The sequence below is a fragment of the Colias croceus genome, chromosome 6 (genome assembly GCF_905220415.1).
Source record: "Colias croceus chromosome 6, ilColCroc2.1".
NCBI lineage: Eukaryota > Metazoa > Arthropoda > Insecta > Lepidoptera > Pieridae > Colias > Colias croceus.
Genome location: NC_059542.1, coordinates 7,074,603 through 7,096,767, shown reverse-complemented (window position 1 = coordinate 7,096,767; position 22,165 = coordinate 7,074,603). Strand labels below are relative to the sequence as shown.

The 22,165-nt window shown below is 32.3% G+C and overlaps 3 protein-coding genes across 3 annotated transcripts; 2 read left to right on the top strand and 1 right to left on the bottom strand.

Annotated features, from left to right (window-relative positions):
• Positions 1-2,598: 2,598 nt before the first annotated feature.
• LOC123692492 (iron-sulfur cluster assembly 1 homolog, mitochondrial) lies at positions 2,599-3,605 on the top strand. The gene is made up of 3 exons (XM_045637247.1): positions 2,599-2,701; positions 2,885-3,176; positions 3,260-3,605. The coding sequence occupies exons 2-3, from the start codon at positions 2,885-2,887 to the stop codon at positions 3,361-3,363; spliced, it is 396 nt and encodes a 131-aa protein (XP_045493203.1). The 5' UTR covers positions 2,599-2,701; the 3' UTR covers positions 3,364-3,605.
• A 1,219-nt stretch (positions 3,606-4,824) lies between these two features.
• LOC123692220 (polyadenylate-binding protein-interacting protein 1) lies at positions 4,825-16,165 on the top strand. Its single transcript, XM_045636926.1, has 8 exons — positions 4,825-5,093; positions 5,377-5,591; positions 8,300-8,452; positions 8,642-8,860; positions 9,910-10,014; positions 12,620-12,794; positions 14,464-14,587; positions 14,980-16,165. The coding sequence occupies exons 1-8, from the start codon at positions 4,982-4,984 to the stop codon at positions 15,077-15,079; spliced, it is 1,203 nt and encodes a 400-aa protein (XP_045492882.1). The 5' UTR covers positions 4,825-4,981; the 3' UTR covers positions 15,080-16,165.
• Positions 16,166-16,909: 744 nt separating this feature from the next.
• On the bottom strand, positions 16,910-21,280 carry LOC123692219 (D-2-hydroxyglutarate dehydrogenase, mitochondrial). Its single transcript, XM_045636924.1, has 9 exons — positions 21,030-21,280; positions 20,051-20,198; positions 19,658-19,855; positions 19,204-19,397; positions 18,777-18,945; positions 18,527-18,656; positions 17,928-18,084; positions 17,548-17,713; positions 16,910-17,244 (listed from the first exon to the last, which is right to left on the bottom strand). The coding sequence occupies exons 1-9, from the start codon at positions 21,126-21,128 to the stop codon at positions 16,991-16,993; spliced, it is 1,515 nt and encodes a 504-aa protein (XP_045492880.1). The 5' UTR covers positions 21,129-21,280; the 3' UTR covers positions 16,910-16,990.
• Positions 21,281-22,165: the final 885 nt, after the last annotated feature.

The following is a 22,165-nucleotide window of genomic DNA, read 5'->3' as shown; positions in this document are numbered from 1 at the left end:
CTGGATTGTCAGGGAACATATCTCTGTATGCTGATGATACTTGTCTCTTCTACTTCGGGGATTCAGCAGTCAACTTAACTAAAGTTGCTCAAAATGATCTTAATCTATTAAATAGCTGGTTTAAATTAAATTTATTGACAATTAACGTAAAAAAGACCTCTTATGTAATCTATGCAGCCAAAAATAAAAAAATATCTTATTTTCCACCTCTTACAATAGACTCACAACCTTTAAACAGATCTAATGAAGAAAAATATCTTGGCCTAATCTTGGATAATAAATTAACATTTAAATCACATATAAACCATGTGAGATCTAAGTTAATACCACTTACAGGAGCTTTAAGAAATGCGGCTAAATATATACCATTTAAATTACGTTATAGTATCTATAACACGCTTGTTAAACCACACCTAGATTATCTTATCCCAGTTTGGGGGCAATCGGCGCCTACTAATTTAAAAAAAATACAAATTACGCAAAACAAACTAGTAAAAATCCTTTTTAACTTTAATTTTTTAACGCCAACTAAGGATCTATACTTCCGTACCAAATTGTTTGATTTAAATAAATTATATAAATATCACACTTGCATACTGATTAAAAATATTCTATCTAATAATATAAAAACACAAATAACACTAAACAAAAAATCCCACAAATACCACACACGAAAGAGTGATAACCTTGAATTACCATTTATAAGAACTTTATACGGTAAGAGAAACTTAAGATTTGAGGGAGCACAATTGTACAATAGCTTGCCTAAAGCAATTAAAGAATCCTCATCAATTAATATTTTTAAAAATAAATTAAAGACATACTTAACTAATTTCGATAGCTGATTGTGTTATACTAACTGCAAAATTGTTATTTCTCATATTTGTAAAAGATCATATTGTATTGTTCTTGTTTATGAGATTAATAAAGTTCTTTAAACCGAACCTGGGCAAAAGGTAACAAGCTACTGAAATTTCGATGGTAGGAAGAAGAAAAAAGTCAAGGAACAAAAAGAACAAGATAAATAAATAAATAATAATAATTAAAATAGATATACAGGTAGATATTATATAATTCTTGATACATATAAATAAATATACTACACTCGAATATACACAATTATATTTTTAATAATAATATATACAATTTACGCATATACATAAATAACTATAATTTATATACATGATACATATAATTAAATACATACATACTACATAAAACTAGTATAAAATACTATAAATACATACATATACATATCTGTGTATAGATAATAATATGAAAATACATGAAAATTTTATTCGGATAGGCCCAGTAGTTTTTATTTTATGAGCATTTTTGTGTGTATTTGTAAATGTTGCAAGTGCAAGTTTGAAGTCGGTTGTTTTTAACGCAGTTATTGACTTGTTTAGAAAGTAAAATTTCGCATCTTGTTTACCTTCAAAACTTTTTAGTTTTTTATAACACTCACTTTATTCTGTCTAAGATTTTTTGAAACTTTTTTTCTAGTGCCCATATTTTTTTTTTAGTTGTAGAACGTGTAACGTAAAACAAAAGTGAAATTGGATAAGATAGTGGGGTAACTAGCAGCTGTACTACACTCATTTTTCTTACAGTTCATGTAACCATGGACCCAATAAATATCTAGATTATATTCGTCCATGATGTAACATAGAAGCCTCACCTATTTTCTTTTTTCGTGTGTAATTCGTTATTTGAATTATTTTTATTCAAAACATTGTTCACCTACCACACCACGAAATAGATCCAAAAATTTGTCCCTATCTTCAGCCGTTTGTTCGCTGGGCGCTTAGGCTGGGCGCTTAGGCTGGGCGTATGACAATTTGTTAGTCAGTCAATTTAAAGGTAAATAATACAAATGTTTAGGTTGCATTTTTTGTGTTGACTGTCGACTTTCGAGAATCGACTGTGAATTTTCTTACGGATATTAAGCTTAGTAGTTAGTACCTAGATAATTCAATTTTTTTATTTGGTTAGGTACCTTTCAGGTCAAATGGTTCGGCGAAAAAAAAATTTGCAGATTTTCGGTGGTATGGCGACCATTTGGAATCGTCCGAAAAGTATGGCATGGCGATTTTCGTAAATGGCTGCACGACGATGGATACCTGTGCAAAAGTTAGCCTGGTACAAATAGTTGAATTGTTTTTTTTTTAAATCAACACATTCGCGTCGGTATAGCAGGCTGTAAGTCACACCGGAAAAGTATGGCATGACACTACCGCCTACTTCTTTATTATGGGCTATCGGTAAATTCTAAAATTTTTGTGTTACAAATCGTTTGACTTTCGCTATTTTTCCGAAAAGTTCGACTAACGCTCACGCGACTAAGCCACCGGTACCAGCGTTCACGCTATCATTTTTCTTTTTGTCATTGCGTACTAAGACCCCTGTAGAACCGCTATCCTGTTACAAATGACTCGAAATTTTGTGTCAATATCTCCCGGTCTAAGTGGCCCGTGTGCGGGAGCCCTTTCCTTGCCTTTCCTACTGTGTTCCTACACCTACTCTGTGCACGCAACAATGAATAAGTCATTGGCACGTTGACATTTGACAATGACATTGGTTAATCACTTTTAAATCAAAATTTTGGCAGTCGAATGGGACAAATGAAATGACAGCTGTCGCATATTTTCAAAAATGTCACCAAAATTAATTGTGATGAAAAGAATAAAGTAAAAATAAGGTAATGGCTGAATAAACTATATTATTTCGTATTTAAATAATACTGAGAATTATGTTTCAGGGAATCATAGTAATAACAAAAGAAAAAAATGATTGTCTTGATTAAGAGCGCTATTAACTTTTTAGAGCAAATCGAAAATTTCTGATGACCACTGTAAAACTATTCTCTGTTTATTTATTGCAGATGGCTACTAGATCAATAGCGAGTGCAACTGTAAGAGCAGTAAAAAAACGAGTATTACCATCGCGAGCAGCCCTTGTTTTAACACAGTCAGCTGTTCAGAAGGTGAAAGAAATTATGTCAAAGGAAGAGGCAAAAGGCTTTGTGGGCCTTAAAGTTGGTGTACGACAAAGAGGTTGCAACGGGTTATCTTATACCTTAGACTATGCAAAAGAAAAAGGCAAACTTGATGAAGAAGTGAAACAAGATGGTGTGACAATAATTATTGACAAAAAAGCCCAGTTAACATTACTTGGTTAGCAAAACCTTTATGTTGTTGTTCCACATCATTTGTATTAGCATATAATTTCATAATTTATTTCCAATTTGTATTTTCAGGTACTGAAATGGATTATGTAGAAGATAAATTAGCAGCTGAATTTGTTTTCAACAATCCAAATATCAAGGGCACATGTGGATGTGGAGAATCTTTTAGTATTTAAAATAGAAAATGTATATATTTTAAATAAAACATATTGTTAGTCTTATGATTTAGCAATCTTCTGTTAATGCTTACTAAGTTAAGAAGTTAAGAAGTGTTACGAAGAATAGTATGTAAATAATTAAAATATTTTTTTTATTATTATTTGTAGATAATAGTAGATATGATGTTAAATATGACTGCACATCGTTAAAAAATCTTGTGTTTCTATTATCATGAATAAAATGAACACATCAATTGATATTAATGAATTTTTATTTTTACTTAAGTACTTTGCAATTTCTATTATTATGTATTATGTAATATAAAATATATATTTCTGTCTCAATATAGTCATAAAATTATAAAAACCTAATTATTAATAAATAACTAGCTATGTGTGGCTAAATACATTATTTTTATTCTTTTGTGCTAATACAACAGTCTTTAGTACATAATATATTATATATTTTATTTTTAGTACATAGTGCTATTTCTATGCTACGTAGTTCTTATAACTCTCCAATATTATTTATTTTTTATTAGCACATAAACAACTGTTGTTACTGAACTGTTTAAAAATGATTGATTGATTTTTTTTTTAAAGTTACGTAACTCAGGATCAATAATAATTAAGGACCAATGGGAATAAATAAACCTTATTTTATTTCCTTACTACCTAGATTTCCGCCCGCGCAGTCAAAGAAAACCCCGCATAGTTCCCGTTCCCGTGGGATTTCCGGGATTGCGTAATTAGCCTTTGTCCTTTCTCAGGTATCAAAATATCTTCATACCAAATTTCATGAAAATTGGTTCAGTAGTTTAGGCGTGATTGAGTAACAGACAGACAGACAGAGTTACTTTCGCATTTATAATATGTATGGATTTTTAAGGCTAGAAAAGATACATAGAATCGTCACGTCATAACATGATATACCTATCTACCATTCATTTGCATATTTTCACCTACTTAATATACCTAGGTACCTATTGTGTGATAAGATTTTGATAGTCCGAATAGATAATTACTAAATCTACGGAGGAAGGGAGGTATATATTATCTATGAAGGGAGGAATGTACCCTGTGAATGTACCCGTATATAATACATTACTCTACGGAGGAATGCTTGAGGAACGTGTTGAGGAATGACACTCTGTTGCAATAAACCAAAGAGTATAATGTATATATTATATAGGCATATTAAGGCACAATAAACTGAGTAGGTAGGTAGCAGTTGTTTTCACATTATATAATTTTAAGTAGGTTACTGATCCAGAATCCATTACGTCAATATTATACTTACCTGGTCTTATTATAAAATAAAATAGGAATAAAAATTATTTTTATAAAAAAATATTAAAAATTACAAGGAATATTATATATTATGCCTAGCTGCTTATGTAATCTTTTCGTTTAAGATTCCTGGAGCTTGCGTGTTGAGAAACGTGACACATTGAAAAAAGTCGTCTATCTCACTCACACAAATAACATGGAGGTGGTTCAGTGAAGTGTTTGCCTTTGTTTACGTGTCGGACGAATTCAGAATTACGAAAATTTTCATTCTGTTTCGTTTTATGGAATTGATTTATGTTTTATTCTTCAAAATAAAGTTCAAAAAGATAATTTGTGCCCAATTGAAATGAATAACGGGGATATCGGTGGGTCTAGAGGAAAAGGTCGCGGATGGAAGCAATCTGAAAATCCTCCCAAGGAGTTGCGTCGTCCTAAAACTTTAACGGAGGATGCGAAAGGTATGAATAATTACTTTTGTATTATGTTCGGCTTTCACCGACTTCTTCTTCATCAACTCGACGACGTCATTGCTAGTTCGTTAACAATTTAAGTCAAATCTTAAGTGAAAGTGCTCTCCTGAGGATTTTCATTGGTGATGACGTCGACGTGGTTTGACAGAAAGCGGCCGGCCGTGCGGTAAGTTATGGTAATTGGTTAAGTACCAATTTAATGAAATTCAATCTGTTTCAGGTCACTTCTATAGTATTATCATAAGTTATATTTATTTATCTCCTTTTGCAGTTGAACCACCCAAGTCAAATCTATCTGCAGAAGCCAAGGAATGGTATCCCCCAAATTATGTACCCCAGTCTACGGTAACATATGCACCAGATGCACAGTACCGAGTTCCACGGTTTTCAGTCCAGGATCGCCTACGTCAAGCACAAGATCAAGATCCTTACAACTTTGAAGACATGTCAAACTGGCTTGATGAAACAGAAAATGTGGATTTAAGGGTATGCTTCAAACAAATTAAAAACACAGTATACATATTATAGTATGTTTATTATTAGTATGTTTATAGGGTCATTGCGCCTGTTCGCGTCCACATGCCTATTCGCGTCCATTTTGCGGATATCTTTTAGAAAATTCACGAAAATAAGTATACTTTAAGTAAAATTGTACTAAGAAAAATTTCCGATAATACCTCAATATATAAGAGACATGCACACATATTCAAAAAAAGCCTGCGCACCGCCTATCCTATTTAAAAAAAATATTTAATTTTGGCTATTAAACGAAAGAGCTAAAACGCGCGGGATTTTGAGAAAAAAATAGTGCGCAGCGTCGCGTTTGACGGTAAGTATCTTATTGTTAAATGTCAATTTTTGAATATGTAACTGTTTCTTTACTTTGCTAACAAAACATGGAATAGTATGGATTATAAATCAGCTTATAACTTTTACAATTAATAGCTAAAATAAGGTGGACGCGAATTACTACACCGAATTTGTACAACTTCCATTTTGCGTCCACGGTGGGCGCAAACTATACCTATAGTGCATGACAATAGAACATATTGCGTCCACGTTGTTTTTCATTACGTAGCAATGAATTGTTTGTTAAAATATGTATTTAAAATAGATTGTAAATTTTTGACTAAGACTACAAGTTGATAACTTAAATTTTCATACAATTTAATTTTCACATAAAATAATTTTTATGCTATTTTTTCATTTTAAAATGAGTATTCTAAGAATCAGACTAGTGTCTTTGAGAATGAGAGTCAATAAGTCTGTGGTTAAGAAAATAATAGTATAAACAAAAAATAAATTTAATAGAAACTAAAAAATAGGGTAGGTAGGTAATCTTAACAGAACTGATTATTATTTATTTACATAACGTAACTTTATTTTTTGTTAATTTTTAATTTTTTAGTTCTAATAATAATGAGAAGATAAATATAAATAAGTTTTTCCAGTTTCCTTACAGTGAATGTTGATTTTAGGGTTCCGAACCTCAAAAGGAAAAACCGGAATCCTTGTAGGATCACTTTGATATCCTGTATGTCCGTCTGCCGGTCTGTCTTTCTGTCAAGACCCTTTTTCTCAGTAACGCGTGGAGGTATAAAGCTGAAATTTATATTGAATACTCAAGTCTACGGTCCCTTGAAGCAGTGAAAAAATCAAACTTATAAGCCAAAGTAATCAAAAGATACAGCCGTTTATGCTGCAAATTTTCGCAAATTTCGACATTCGCAAGGGAATCTAAAACCTACAGGGTACTTTAGATGAACACAGACACTTGAAGTTTGGTACGAAGCAACGTCTTATAGCACAAATAAGGGAAACATTGAAAAAATAATCATTTGCAGTTAAAACAAATGAAAAAAAACAGGTTAATACGGAACCCTCGGTGTGCGAGTCCCACTCACATTTGACCGGTTTTTATTAAATAACTATATTCGTAAATAAATAATTTATTAAAATCTAATTTTTATTTGCATTTATCTGATAAAAAATCACCCAATACACTCTTAATTCCTTTTCTAAGCTGGTGGACGCGAACTGGTCCACAGGTGGACGCAAACTGGAATTTTTGGACGCGAACTGGGTAAAACGCCTAATTCTGCTATTTGTCTAGATAAATAAAAACCACATGATATTTCCAAGACAATTGAAAGTAAATCTTAAAATAGACTATGTAATGAACACGTTACATAAATTTTGCGTTGAAATTTGTTCTGGAACATATTTATTTTCTCCTTCAAACTTTCCAACTGCACTAAGTGGACGCGAACTGGCGCAATTACCCTATGTAAATATGTAACATAAATGAAAAGTGGTGTTTGTTTTTTAAATCAAAATCATTTAAAACATTTTATAAGGCTTAAATTATTTTGAAACACACCGTTCAAAATAAAAATAAAGTACTATTATATAATATTTAAGCATGTACATTATTAGTGGTCAAGCAAGTTTCACCATGAATTAGATTGTTTTATTATTAGGGACAGCTATCACTTCCTCACACTGTTTTGTGGTTGAAGTGGAACCTAAAACCATCAACATGGTTTTAGGTTTATAGTTCCCTGATCTAAATATAGTAAGGGCGGCCGTACACAGACTGCTTGAGCAGTTAACGACTGAGCGACGTACACGGCGGTCAACAACCGACGGCTCGAGCAGTTGACGCCGACCGCTCGAGCCGTCGGTTGTTGACCGCTCGAGCTGTCGCTACCAACCGCTCGAGCGGTTGATTTTTTTGACTAGCCGAGTCATTGATTTTCAGGAGGGGTGGGAGCTGTCGACGGCTCTAGCGCAGTGAAAGACTCGAGCAGTCAGTCACGACCGCTTGCAAGCTGTCGACTGCACAATGAAATTTCATCATGCAGTTGATGGCTTCAAGCGGTCGGTCTCAATTGCTTGAAGCGGTCCGTGTACGGCCACCCTAACTTGTTTCTAAAATGTTTCTACATTTGATCAGGGAACTATAAACTTATCTTTCCAACATAACATGATCTGCACTGTCTAGTTTGAAGTTTTTAAATGACATGACATATAGCTTCTAAATATGTATCATCAATTCTCTAAATAAGTCAGCTCATTAACAAATTGTAATATAAACTTAATCTTTATTATATAATATATAAATTATTGATGTATAGAAGTAACAAGGTTATTAATCTGAAATAAATGATGAATGACACAAATATTATCAACAGGAGCACATTGCATATCTAATCACGGTTATGTGTGAAATAACATTTGACCCCGGCAAGTTTGACATCTTGTGTGGCTCCATTGTGGATTTGTTTGCATCGAGTTTACACGATGCTACATACACTAGAGCCCTTGTGGAAGCCATTGTCAATCAGGTAAAACAGTTAATAGATATAATTATTGAAATGGGACATTAAATGAGCTTATGAAAAAGGCTTTGATCATTTTACTTTTTATTTATTTGTAGTAAAGTAAGTAAGTACTTCCTTAAAGATTAAAGAAATATTTAAAATTATCAATGCATAACATTAGAATTGGTAATGTATTATAATTAATTTGAATAGTCAATCGGCGAGTCGAACTTCCGATACAATGGTGCGCGTCTATGTTCGATGTACGATTCCGTCGCCACGCCAGAAGAATCGACCTTCCGAGCATGCCTGTTGGAGCGGTGCTCTGCCGAGGAGAACAAGATCATTAGCGGTGTTGAGACGTCTGAAGAGAATATGCGCGGCTTTGCCATGTTCTTGGCTGAGATTTACACTCAGCTGGAAGACAACCAGGTAAATATATATTTATTGGTTTTAAAACAAGACATTTTGTAATTATTGTTAAGAGTGGTAAAAGACCACTCTGCTTAAATTCTATTTATTTTTAATAATACTTTGTATTCATACACGAAAATTTAAACTATTCTGCTTGTCATAACTAAGTTAATGATTTCAATTGATTTCAAAAGAATAAGCCATTAAAAAATGAAAAGTAAAAAAGACCAGTAATAACTGATAAGATTATTTTCATTCACTTTCAATACTTTAAGGAGAATCTTATTTCAGTTTATAATATCAACATCAATTATTTTTAAATATCTTTTACCATTCAAGAAATATAAATTAATCCAGATGAATAAACAGTTTTATATTTATTTTATTTAATATTTCTTATATTATTTTAATATAATATCTTATATATAACTACATAATTATCCAATCCAATAAAAATCCAATAAAAAGTTAGGATTGATGAATTGCTTGTTATTATTACTTTTTAATTCTTAAAGGTGGATTACACATCTTATAGGTCTTCTCTAATTAAAATAAGCTGTTAAACAAATCTACAAGACTAGAAATTGATAATATCATGTTAATGCCCTTTTTCACAATTAAAATTATGATAATTTTAATTTTATTACACATTGTATTGGTATAATGGCTGGTTTACACATATTAAGATGATAAGTAGATAACTAAATTTAAAGTGACTTATATTTAAGTAGCTGTCCAAACATATTTAGTTGTGAAGTTCATTAGTTTACTCAGGATGGACGATCGATCGATCGAACGCAAAGAAGTCGTAAATTCAGTCCTTAAATTTGTTATTAGTGAGGTTTTAGAAGAGGTTAAAGAGGGAAAATATGAATATAAATGAAATAAAGAGGGAAATCATGACACCCAAAAGATTGTGGGCGAATTAGTTAAAATTTACTTATCAACTTAATACATAGACCAGCCAACAAGTATAAAAATAGCTACATCCTTACAATCAATTTTTGTGTTTTATTATGGAATTAATTACAGTACATGATAAACATCTGTAATTTATTTAATTTTAGGGTGGAAGAATAAAATCGTTAGGTGAAAGTCTCTGTAAGGTGTTATTGCATCTATTGGACACTGACAAAGAAACCAACATTAAAGCAGTGTGCCAGTTGTTAAAGGTAAGCTTATGACAAACAGTGTTTTGCATCATTTATTGTTTAAATTTCCATATATTAAATTAACATTGAATAATGTTTAAATTATACAAATCGAATGGCACATCTGTTGCCAGGTTGACAAGAAATGTGATATATGTACTAACAAATAATAAGTCATAATTCAGATATTGGAATTTTCACGTTATTGAGTATTTCAGTTTCATGCTATTTGTGGATATTAGAAGTTCAGTGGCCTTTAATTATTACTGTCGTGAATAATTCATTAATGTGCAGTTTACCAATCTTCTATAAATAGCATACATAGCTAGTTCTTATGAAGACAAGTTTAGAAAACAAGTTTTGTGATAGATGTGTACCCAATGATATTTTATGTATAGATACGTTATATACTCACAATATATCCAAAAAAAATGCTTCATATGCAGTGTCAGGCACACACAAATACAAGTTTCATTTTACTTAATTTATTACATTGACAGACTGTATAAGAGAGATGGCTATAATAAAATGATATAAACAAAAAAGACAAAGATAGTTTGTCACTTCCGCGCAGGTGTAAGCAAAAGTCATAAGAATTCACCAATTAAATATAAATAAACAAATAGTTGCCATGGCAATTGGCATAGACTAACGACACAGAAGGTTCAATGTTATAGATGTTTCGTTTCCTGCACACGTAAACAAATGTGACAATTTCATTTACTATTTAATTATTATTATGAAGTTTTATTAAAATGAAAAAAACTTTTTTGGAGATATAACTGTATTAAGCATTTATTACTAGCTGTGGTGTTCGTTTTCGGTCATCATCATTTCACCCGATAAACACCCACTGCTGAGCATAGTCCTCCTTATAGAACTCCATACGGACCGATCTTACGCTATTCGTTTCAAGGCAGTTCCCGGAACCCGTACAAGGTCATCACTCCAACTTGTAGGATATAATAATAGTGGTGCCTAGATGAAAAAAAGTATGAAATAAAAGAAAGGATGAAGTATAAGCCTTTTTTATCTAAAACACAAATAAAATTTATGTTCAATAGCTATTTACAGAAAAGCAAATAGCATTTTTCGTCAGTAGCGATAATCTTTTCTTTAATGTATACGTATATTCAACATCATTTTTGCAAACAAACATTTTTGCCATCACGATTTCATTGTATATAATAAATAGATATATTTGTTAATTACATGCACTGTGTGGATTTAAATATAAAAATAATCAAGTATTTACCCAAATCGAAATTAATAAAATAACCGTTCTATTTTCAATAATCGTATCTACATGATAATCTTTGAACACAGTGTGCGCTAGCTTTGTCACACTAGTGATTGAAGCAATGTTTTATCCCTTTCATTATTTCAATACAAGTGTCAAGCAAGTGTCATTCATTAATAATTGCAAATTGTTATTTTTGCTCTAAAATTATAATATTTTAATACATTTACCTGTGATATGATATCCCTCTATCTTTCTATATTTTATTATCGTAATTTGTGCACTTTCTGAACACACAAGAAGGCATTATTGATAATTTTAACGTTTATATCAGCATGTGCGTTCGCTGTCACAAGTCACAATCTGACTGATTCCACTGGTCCCAATTAGGACCAATTCACGGTTTACGTTTTGGTGCGTTGGTAACGTATCTACCTCTTGTTTCTATATATAATATCATTGTGTGTACCTATGTTCTTAATTACAAGTTTCATCTTAAGCATACATATTGTTTGAACTAAATACATCATTTTATTTTAAACCGACTTCTATTTAAAATATTAAACCTAGTTAGGCAATAATTAAATACATATCTTTTCGTTATAGTGTGCTACATCGTGATAATTTTATAGCCTGCCCTAATTCGTTATTTATAAATTATTTTTATTTAATTATTCATGACTTATAATCGATGGCTACTCTTAAAATATTGATTGATCACCATATATTTAGGAAATATTTTTTAGATTTCTATAAAACATGCTTCCATGTCTATCGAGCGTTACCTATATTATATGTATTAAATATTAATAATATATTATATGTTATTTTATATTAATATATAATATATTATTTTATATTTACTCTGGTTTCTAGTATCCTTATACTTAGTAAATAAAAAACGTAACTTTAATTAATTGGTACTTAATTAACCCAAGATTGCAATTTATGGGACCTTTGCCCAGTATTGAGACATAACATGCTTGTATAAACAATACAAGGTCTGTTGCGTATTTTTTGAAGTTTTTGTGCAATGTGTGTCATCCAGTTTTTGGGTCACGACAGACTATGTTTTATACAAAGTCTGATGCGTATTTTTTTAACACGCTTATATCAGTAACCGAATCCTTTAGACGCGATTTTGACCCACTTAAATGAACAGATTTAATTCAAACTTTGTAGTTTGTACACTTATCAAGGATCGGAGACAACAAAATGAGTTTAACTTTTTAAAGCATTTTAAGTGTTTTATTATTTTATTAAACATATTTTTATCATTATTTCGCAATGTGTGTTATGAAGTTTTCAGGAAGTCTGATGCGTATATATTTTGAATGTTTAAAAATGTCTATAATGTTAATATTATGTTGTTGTGTGCGTGTCCAGCTGTCGGGCATAGCGCTGGACGCGGACTGTCCGGCGGGCATGCACGCGGCGTTCGAGCGGCTGAAGCGTCGCTCGCAGCTCGGCTGTGTGCGCGCCGTCGTGTCGCTGCGCGCCGCGCGCTGGGGGCTCGCCGACACGGACGCGGGGAACAACGGGGACGCGAGGCGCCGATACAGTGAGTCTTGAGTGTTATGGTGTGATCCTGTGCTTTTAGCTTTATAGTATTAACACGGACGCAGGGGACAACGGGGACGCGAGGCGCCGATACAGTGAGTCTTGTGTGTTATGGTGTGATCCTGTGCTTTTAGCTTTATAGTATTTACACGGACGCAGGGGACAACGGGGACGCGTGGCGCCGATACAGTGAGTCTTGTGTGTTATGGTGTGATCCTGTGCTTTTAGCTTTATAGTATTAACACGGACGCAGGGGACAACGGGGACGCGAGGCGCCGATACAGTGAGTCTCGTGTGTTATGGTGTGATCCTGTGCTTTTAGCTTTATAGTATTAACACGGACGCAGGGGACAACGGGGACGCGAGGCGCCGATACAGTGAGTCTTGTGTGTTATGGTGTACTCCTGTGGGTTGTCCTGTACTTTCAGATTTATAGTATTAACAGGCACACAGGGAACAAGGGGATGCACGCCGCCGATACATTGGATGTATCCGAAAATCATTCCAGAGGATTAGGTGTCTGGGTTATCGTGCGCTTCTTTGTATTGTAAGTAGTGTGTAGTAGAAGATAAACTTGTTATATTCTTTTCCGTCTAGAATTTTAATACTTAATAGTTTTATGTGTATTATGTGTATTTTTGTAATTAATTTATTTTATGATGCGTGGCTATATAGTATAATCCTTCAAAAAATCCTTTAAAGTAATGTGGTTTAGTTTGTCTCAGATGCACATACGATTCAGCCAATGTTAATCTGCATAACCAAACCAAAAGGTGCGAACCTTTTGGTTTTGAATAATAGGCTTTTTTTACTCAGAACTATAGCAATATAGTTAGCATGAATATGGTACTCTATTAAGTTTAAAATAAAACATATATTTCGCTAGCTTAGTGACTCAGTCTTGACCGCGTAAGATTTGATTTTCTTGAATAAAATTGCTTATTTTAGTCGATGACATGATGTTTATATTCTTGTACTGTTTTAAATAGAAAATTTTTAAATAAATGACATTGGAAATGTTATTTTTGAATGTTTTAATAAAAGTTTAGAATTCAGAGTACTTGTATTCGTAGACATAATATTATATAGATCAGTAGGTCAACACTTTGAATTGAATTGTTTCATTTCACATCTTTGTATCACACTACATGATTGTAGACTTAAATTCCAATTGTATGTAACACCTCTAAAACGCCAGCCAGAAGGTCGAATGTTATCACCAGGCGCCGTATTATGACCTCTTATTTCCAGACAGTTTACGCCGTGAATTGAACTGACTGGCAAATTCATATTATGAACGTAATAACAAGAATACATATATAACACGAAGGCACATACGTAACCCAACCTTATATTTTTAGGATACACTCGTAAAGAACTTCATTATAACCACAGAACATATAAAAGAAGTTAGAATGGCAATAATTCGCCGTTCCTATAAGAATTAAGAACCAGTGTCGCCTGTGGGTGTCGCCAAGTCCGCGCATATTTGCAATTTCAAATCTAGCCAATCATAGCGCCGCGCGATCACGCGATTTAAAATGGAACGAATCATACGCATGATGATGATGTGAGCAGTGCTCATATCCTTGGCGCGTCTGCCCCGCCTACAATGCCTTTCTAACCTCTTTTATATGTTCTGTGATTATAACAATATTTTTTTGCACCAGACGGTATGGTGAGTCCCGAGGGCGGGTACCTGGCGGACGGGCACGCGCTGACGGCAGAGGAGTGCGCCTTCATGCAGAACAACCTGCCCTCCGCCAAGGGCCAAGCCATCGAGGAGGAGATCCTGTGAGTATACACTCTACACTACACATTATATTACATAAGCAAACTATCTATATATTATAAATTATAATTAATAAAAGTAGAGAATAAAGTCCTGTGAGTTTACACGTTACACTGTACACTACATCACACATAACCCACATAAGATATTTGTGACAGCGATACTGTGAATATGCACTACATATCACAATTCATATACACGCACAAAATATACGAGATAGATAAACTCGACATTAATTCGACTAGATTTACTTCAGAAGCGTTTTTGAAACGTCAATATAATTTAACATTTAAAGCCGGAAAGAAACTATTCGCTCTTTGTAAATCATATCAACTTTACATTTTAGTTTTTCACAATGAAATAATAATATTTTATAATCTTGTTTCAACTGTAGCGAGGAGCTCGAAAACGACGCGTGGGAGACTGGCATGGACGCGGAGATGCAAGAGGGCTTCCTCGAATTTCTCAAGATGTCAAACCAGATCAAGCGATAACCGCCCAGCGGCGGCTTCACCGGATCAGACCAGCGTCTTTTCTACGATATTAGTTTAAAAGAAAAAAAAAATACAAAATATATGTAAAATCACAAAAAGATTTCGCTGTCATAGCACATAGTACGCGAGTCCATACGGCAATACTAACACAAAATCCAATGTATTTGTACAATTCATAGCAATAATACGGCTTACTACTGATACTTACATACGTTATTGTATTGTCTCAATTTTACGCATTTGTTACATAGTAAAGAAACTATTTTAACGGATTGTGGAGGTGTTGTTCTGTAACGTAGTAGCGCTGTATGTTCGCAGGAGGTAATTAGTAATTGTGTAAGTTATATGTTTGCTGTGTTGATCCGTTAAAGTTGTTTATAATGTTAACAGCCGATTCGTTTATCTTGCATGGACTTATTGAAATTGATATTTAACTTGTATTCCTCTATCTGCTTTCATAACAGGTAAAAGTAGATAAGACGATTCTGTCTTGAAATAATATTTGGTCTGCGATCCGAAAATGTATGAATTAAATTGACAGTGACTCTTAGATGTAATTATCATTTTATAAACATTTCTATAGTTAAAACGGTGAAGACTAAATGTAAACAAGTTCATGAAATGGAGATAATTTGAACACGAATGCATAATAATTGACTGGATAAAAATATTTTAAAATAATAAATTATATGAGGCGTGGCAAATGGTATATGAATATGTATTTATTTGCTTGATAAATAAATAGAATAGCTATTTTAAGCACGTCAAAAAAACGAAGGTAATTTTTTTATCCAGTTTCTGCGGTTTTTTTTAAACATATAAGGACAAGATATATTTAAGTTACTCGGGGGAGTCACCGATGAGAGTGTAGTTTATACATTCTAGTTAGCTCTAACCGCAGTTGTTTAACTTTATAACTTCTTGTTTACATTTCGTCTGTATATTATGTTAAAATTATTTAGTGATCTCATTATGGTTCCATTTATTTCGTCTAATTCATGACAATAAATAACAAATTTCCATACTGCTTCAGAAGGTCAAATTTCATCTTCCAACAATTAAAAAAATGTTTAAAAATAGTACAGATACCAGACGTTAATGCTCGCTACTTTTAGAAATAGGAAAAAACAATAATTTAGAAATAGACGCGTATAACTCCTTATAGATAATATTAAATTTCGAATTTAAAGTACGAACGAAACACTTTCCCGTAAATCGAAATATATTTTTTAACGAATTTCGAGTAATAAGACGCTTGGTCGCATGCGTTGGCATCATCAGAACATACCTTAATTCCGTCAATGGCATTTGATTAAAGACTTGTGTGTGTGGTGTTTTTTTTTTCGTGTTGGAATGACGATATCTTGTTAGTATGATATACCTAAATGCAATTTAGTAAAATATTAAAAGTACGAAATTTGTTGTGGCATTTCAATATCGAGCCTCAAAAAATAATTTATTTTTTGAATGATTATGTAATTTGTTAATAAATAATTTTATTTCAAATAAAATATTAGTGGGCGTTTATAATTAAAATAAAATTGTTATAATGACTGCTGCAATGCAGACTGGTGATTATTTAAACTCATATTTTTGTCACTCTTATTATTTAGTTACTTCCAATAGCCTTGAAAACGCAGTTTTTTTAATATATTTTATGCAACACTGGACATATTTATTTTAAGCAATTAGGCGGAAGTTTATAATATTTCATTGTATTTTTGTTGCAGTGATATTATGAATGTTATAAGAATAAATGGATATTTTAATAAAAGTCATTTAAATATATTGATGTTTTATTTCAACATTTTATAAAAATAACATAACAAAATATTTTAATATAGTAACTTGATAGTGACATATTTATAAAAAATACACAAAGATCCAATATAGGTCAATTTATACAATGATTCAATCGGGTAACACTTTGTAAGGGTTAAGAATTCCGTTGGGATCCATCATTTTTTTCAAGTCGCTCATCAGTTGTAATGCGGATTCGTCTTTACTATAGTGTATGAAGTTTGGTTTGCGGAAGCCGACCCCATGTTCTGCGCTAATAGAACCTCTCAATCTTGCGACTTCCTCAAAAATGTATGGTTCCAACATGTCGTACATTTCTTTACTATATTCCGTCACGGTTACATTTATATGGATATTGCCGTCACCTGAAAATTTGATAATTATAAATTGTGCTTATCTTCAGGGTGGAAATTTAAAATGGGCTCTATATACAGATTTTTTAAAATTACACTTGCCACGACCGGGAATCGAACATACTAAAATCATGGACCAATATTATATTGGTCCATGCTAAAAAACAATATGTATCTCATTCTGCAAATTGACATAAAGATAACTTTAAATTTCTCGTTAAAATCGCGACAGGGCACTACCTAAGTATGTAATTAAAAAATTAGACCATAAATTCTTGTTAATCTATAACTAATGAAATAAACATAAATACCTACCAACATGCCCATATCCGTAAACATTTACAGCCTTATGACCTAATCTTTCACGAAGCGAGAGAACTATATCGTAATAGTTTTTCTGCGGTATAGAAACGTCGTATTTGAACACGTAACCATCTACTAAACCGGCTCCTGCTATACTTTCTCGAATGTTCCATATGTTCTGTGGAAATAATATTGATTAATTCTTATAACAATTAAGAAAGTGATAGTTATATATACAATTTATATTCATATTAATTTTAAAATTATTAAGTTATCATAATGAAATCAACGATTTAAAATAATTAACGTCATCGGTCATCTATAATTATTAAACAAAAGAATACAGAGCTCTCTTAATTATATCAAAATTTTAAGAAATCTCATATAAGTACCCGCATTTTAGCTGGTTCCGAAGTGACAGTGCCATCTACGATGACACCTCGTTCCATTTCTTTGGAAAGAAAGCGGTTAAGTTTTTCGCTGTCGTGCTCTTCATCGCTTCCACTGGTTTCTATCAGTACATAGAATGGAAAATCGTCCAAGGGATTACTAAAAAATAACAATTATATAGTTTTTTCTTTTTTTTTTTCAAATATTTATAAATTGCATCTTAAATTCTACAAAAGTAACAAATACTAATATGTATTATAAAACTGGATAAACATCGTTCGTCCTCTTTCCTCAACATTTAAATTGACCGTAAATTGTTAATGTACCTACATTGTATTACTTAGGCAGATCTTACATAAAAATATATTTTGTTAGACAGTAGCAGTGTGTACCAGTATTTGGCTCTTTATCAAACGCGAAATAAGATAAGAATATTCCATAACAAAATAATAGGTATTCATGATAAAAAAACATCTCCATGATGTACAAATTATCTTTTTTATCACCATAAAATTTATCATATAGTTTATTTTCTTTGCTCTAACTGTAAAATATTTGCGCACAGTACTTAAGTAAATATTCATTTTTAATATGTACTTACGAAAGTTTCAGATTTTGTACAGTAGAACTAATTGCTCCTCTATCTGCCATTTCAAATGCAGACAATATTTCACCTAGTGATGATTTAGCGCTTTTATACAATTTTAATACATCATCAAATGTTTTAACACCTAAAATCATCAAAAATATTAGTACCTATTAGAGTACACTCTGCATTTCAAAATGCACGAAATATTGAAAAGATTAAGTATATGTTTTAAGAAAAAATATTCTAAATACCTTTTACATACCAAAATATCCAAGCGATACAGATTTTGACAATGGTGGGCAATGTATAGCAACCTTAGTCACAATACCCAAGCTGCCTTCAGATCCAATGAAAAGGTGTTTCAAGTGATATCCTGTGTTGTCTTTCTTCAGAGTCCGCAAACAGTCAATAACTGTACCATCTGCTTTGACCTTAAAGTAAAAATAATAAATAATTTTCTATAATTTTAGACTACTTTTAAATTATGCATAATTTTTTATCTTTATTACCAATTTATGTTATTATTAAAAATAGGACAAACAAGGGAAGACCTCTATTAGCATCAATCCTTACTATACTCGGAAACTGATCAAGTCTGTGAGCCTTAATAGTACCAATTCAGTCTCTTTTTAGAAAGCAAGTAATGTTCAAATCATATTATTGCTATTTATTGCTGTATTTATACATACAGCTTCAAGGCCCAAAACAGATCCATGTAGATTTCCATATCTCAATAATCTCAAGCCCCCAGCATTTGTGCTTATGTTGCCACCAATTTGACAAGACCCTTTGGCGCCAAGGTCAAGGGGCATTATAAGATTACGCTCTCGCACGTAGTTGTCCAAATTTTCTAAGATGCATCCTGCTTCACATACAAGAGCACCTAGAAACAATTTAATAATTAATTTATTACTCCAAACTCATTCAAGTAATCTACAATAGATTATTAAGCTATCATATATTAAACAAAATTTAAAATGAACTTTATTGCTTGTCATGTTCTCTTTATAAATTAGAGCATTATGAATCTTATTTTTTTTTAATTTGAAATAACCCTTTTAATAACATAAGAAACTAAAAATTATTACATAACAAATATTTTAAAGTTCTTCTTTATTTTAAGCAAATATACATTAAACAAACCTGATATTTCATCCAAACTAATAATTTGATTCATGGAACTGAGGCTAAGAATAATTTCATCAAAAACTGGCACTGATCCTCCCACCAGCCCTGTGTTTCCACCTTGAGGACATACTGCTAATTTTTTACCATTGCAGTATGAAAGTATTTGTGACACTTCCTCAGTTGTTTTTGGTTTCAACACAACTTTTGATTGACCTTAAAAGTAAAAAAAATTATACTATAGACATACAATTATTGTAAAATATAAACATGAAACAGATCTATAAACAGCTGAAGATTTCCAAAAGTATAAAATGTGCATTATGAGTTTGAAAGCCAATAAATAGCCAACTTACAAAAAATAACACTTTCTTCATTAATAATTTTACTTTATACTTTATTAATACAAACCTCGGCAATTTTTTATCCAATCTATGTTAAATGGTAAAACATCAGATTCGTCAGTTATAACCCGATCTTCACTTAATATTGATTTAAAATAATTTATATCTGTTGTGTGTATAGTACCAAAGCTTTTTCGTTTTACATTATATTTTTCCTGAAAATTTAATGATTTATAAGTACACTAGGTTTCCGCTCACGCAGTCAAAGAAAAACCCGCATAGTTCCCGTTCCCGTGGGATTTCAGGGATTGCATCATTTTCCCGGGATAAAAAGTAGCCTATGATGTCCTTTCCCGGGTATCAAAATATCTCTATACCAAATTTCATGCAAATTGGTTCAGTAGTTAAGGCGTGATTGAGTAACAGACAGACAGAGTTACTTTCGCATTTATAATATTATTTATAGAATATATGTAATATTATCCATACTAGGACATAGGATAGGTTTTATCCCGGAAATCCCACGGGAACGGGAACTATGCGGGTTTTTCTTTGACTGCGCGGGCGATGCCGCGGGTGGAAAGCTATTATTCTATAAATAACTTGAAGAATGGATAAATGATAAATTATTAATGGAAAGTTCAATGCAATTATGTAGTAGGTTAGCCTCCCCATTTTGCAACTGCACTAACATTGCAGTGTAGTGTAGACTGCAGTGTATTTGAAATTAACATTTCAAATAGTAGTATATTTATGAAATTAGAATAATTGACTGTATAAACCTGTTAAAAGTAATCAGCTCATCTTATTTTAATATACAACTCAGAATACTAATGGCTACTTAATTTATATTTCATTACAAGTTAACCATTACCTTATATAATTTACTGTGATATAAGGCAATGGTTAACTCGTAATTAAATATTGTAATAAATATTGTAGTGTAATAATAATTTAAGTATTTACAAGTTGTGAAATTATAATAATTATACCTACTGTTCTTATCACAATAGCCTTATCAAAATATAAACACATATGGAACTTACCGACGACAATCTTGGAAGGGCTGAAGAGGAATATTTTGCGTGATTGGAAAACACATTTTTGCATATATTAATAACAATTAAAGATCGTGGATTTATCATCTTATTAGTAAAGTTATATAGTTACTAAAATTTTTTAAGCTTTACTAGCTTAAAAAAAAAAGCTTAAAAAATTCTCACTATTTTTTTATTTGAGACAATGCAACAACTAAATAGGTATAGATTTGTTTGATAATACATCGCCGATCTCGCCAATAAAAGCTGTTTTCCAATTACAGAGCATAATGCGACTCAGTGGCGCACAATGTCGAATTATGCTGATGCTTAATTGGAACGTGAAACGCACCAGCAGGTTGCGCTAAGTTCAGTGTTGAAAAAAAAAAAATATTCATAGAGTTAGCAATAACCTCATTAATGTGTAAATAAAGTGGTATACATAAATAATTGGTTGAAAACTATTTACGGTTATTTTAAGTAATTTGGATTTACCTTCATCCATACTTATATTGATTTTTTTAACACAATTTGAATTAACTTTGATTATTTCGAAAGAAACGAAAGCTTTAAATTTTTTTCCAACAATTAATAATTATTTACGATAAATCGATTGCACGCATCAATTCACGCGCATTACTTTTAAGAGTGCTCAATTGTGCGAAGCATTGCTGTAATTGGAACATTCAACGCTAAGCATTATGCCGCATAATGCGCTCTAGTGCTGTAATTGGAAAACACGGAAAATGATACGGATTACGGATCCCAGAATCCAGATGACATTATCTAAACTGTCACTGTCAGCTGTCAATAATTGTCATACTTATGTCAATCTGTCTCCGAGATAGCTGTAGAGTCCGTGTAGAGCAATGTGTAGAGTGCGTTTCAAGCACAGTTTCAAGGCGTTTCACGAAAGAGTTCCCTTGCCGTTATGTTGGCATACCTGACTGTCAAAAACGAAAATATTTTTTTTTAATCAAAAATGACAGAGAATCCTTTCTAGGCAGCGAGCGTGCTGCCACAGCACGCTCGCTGCGCTCGCTCGGCTCGTGCGGGTCTTAAGAGTTCTAACCTAACCTAACCTAGCCACCAGCTTTCTGCGTGCGGGCCCCTCAAGCCCCCCACCGGCCCGGTGCGTCCATCGA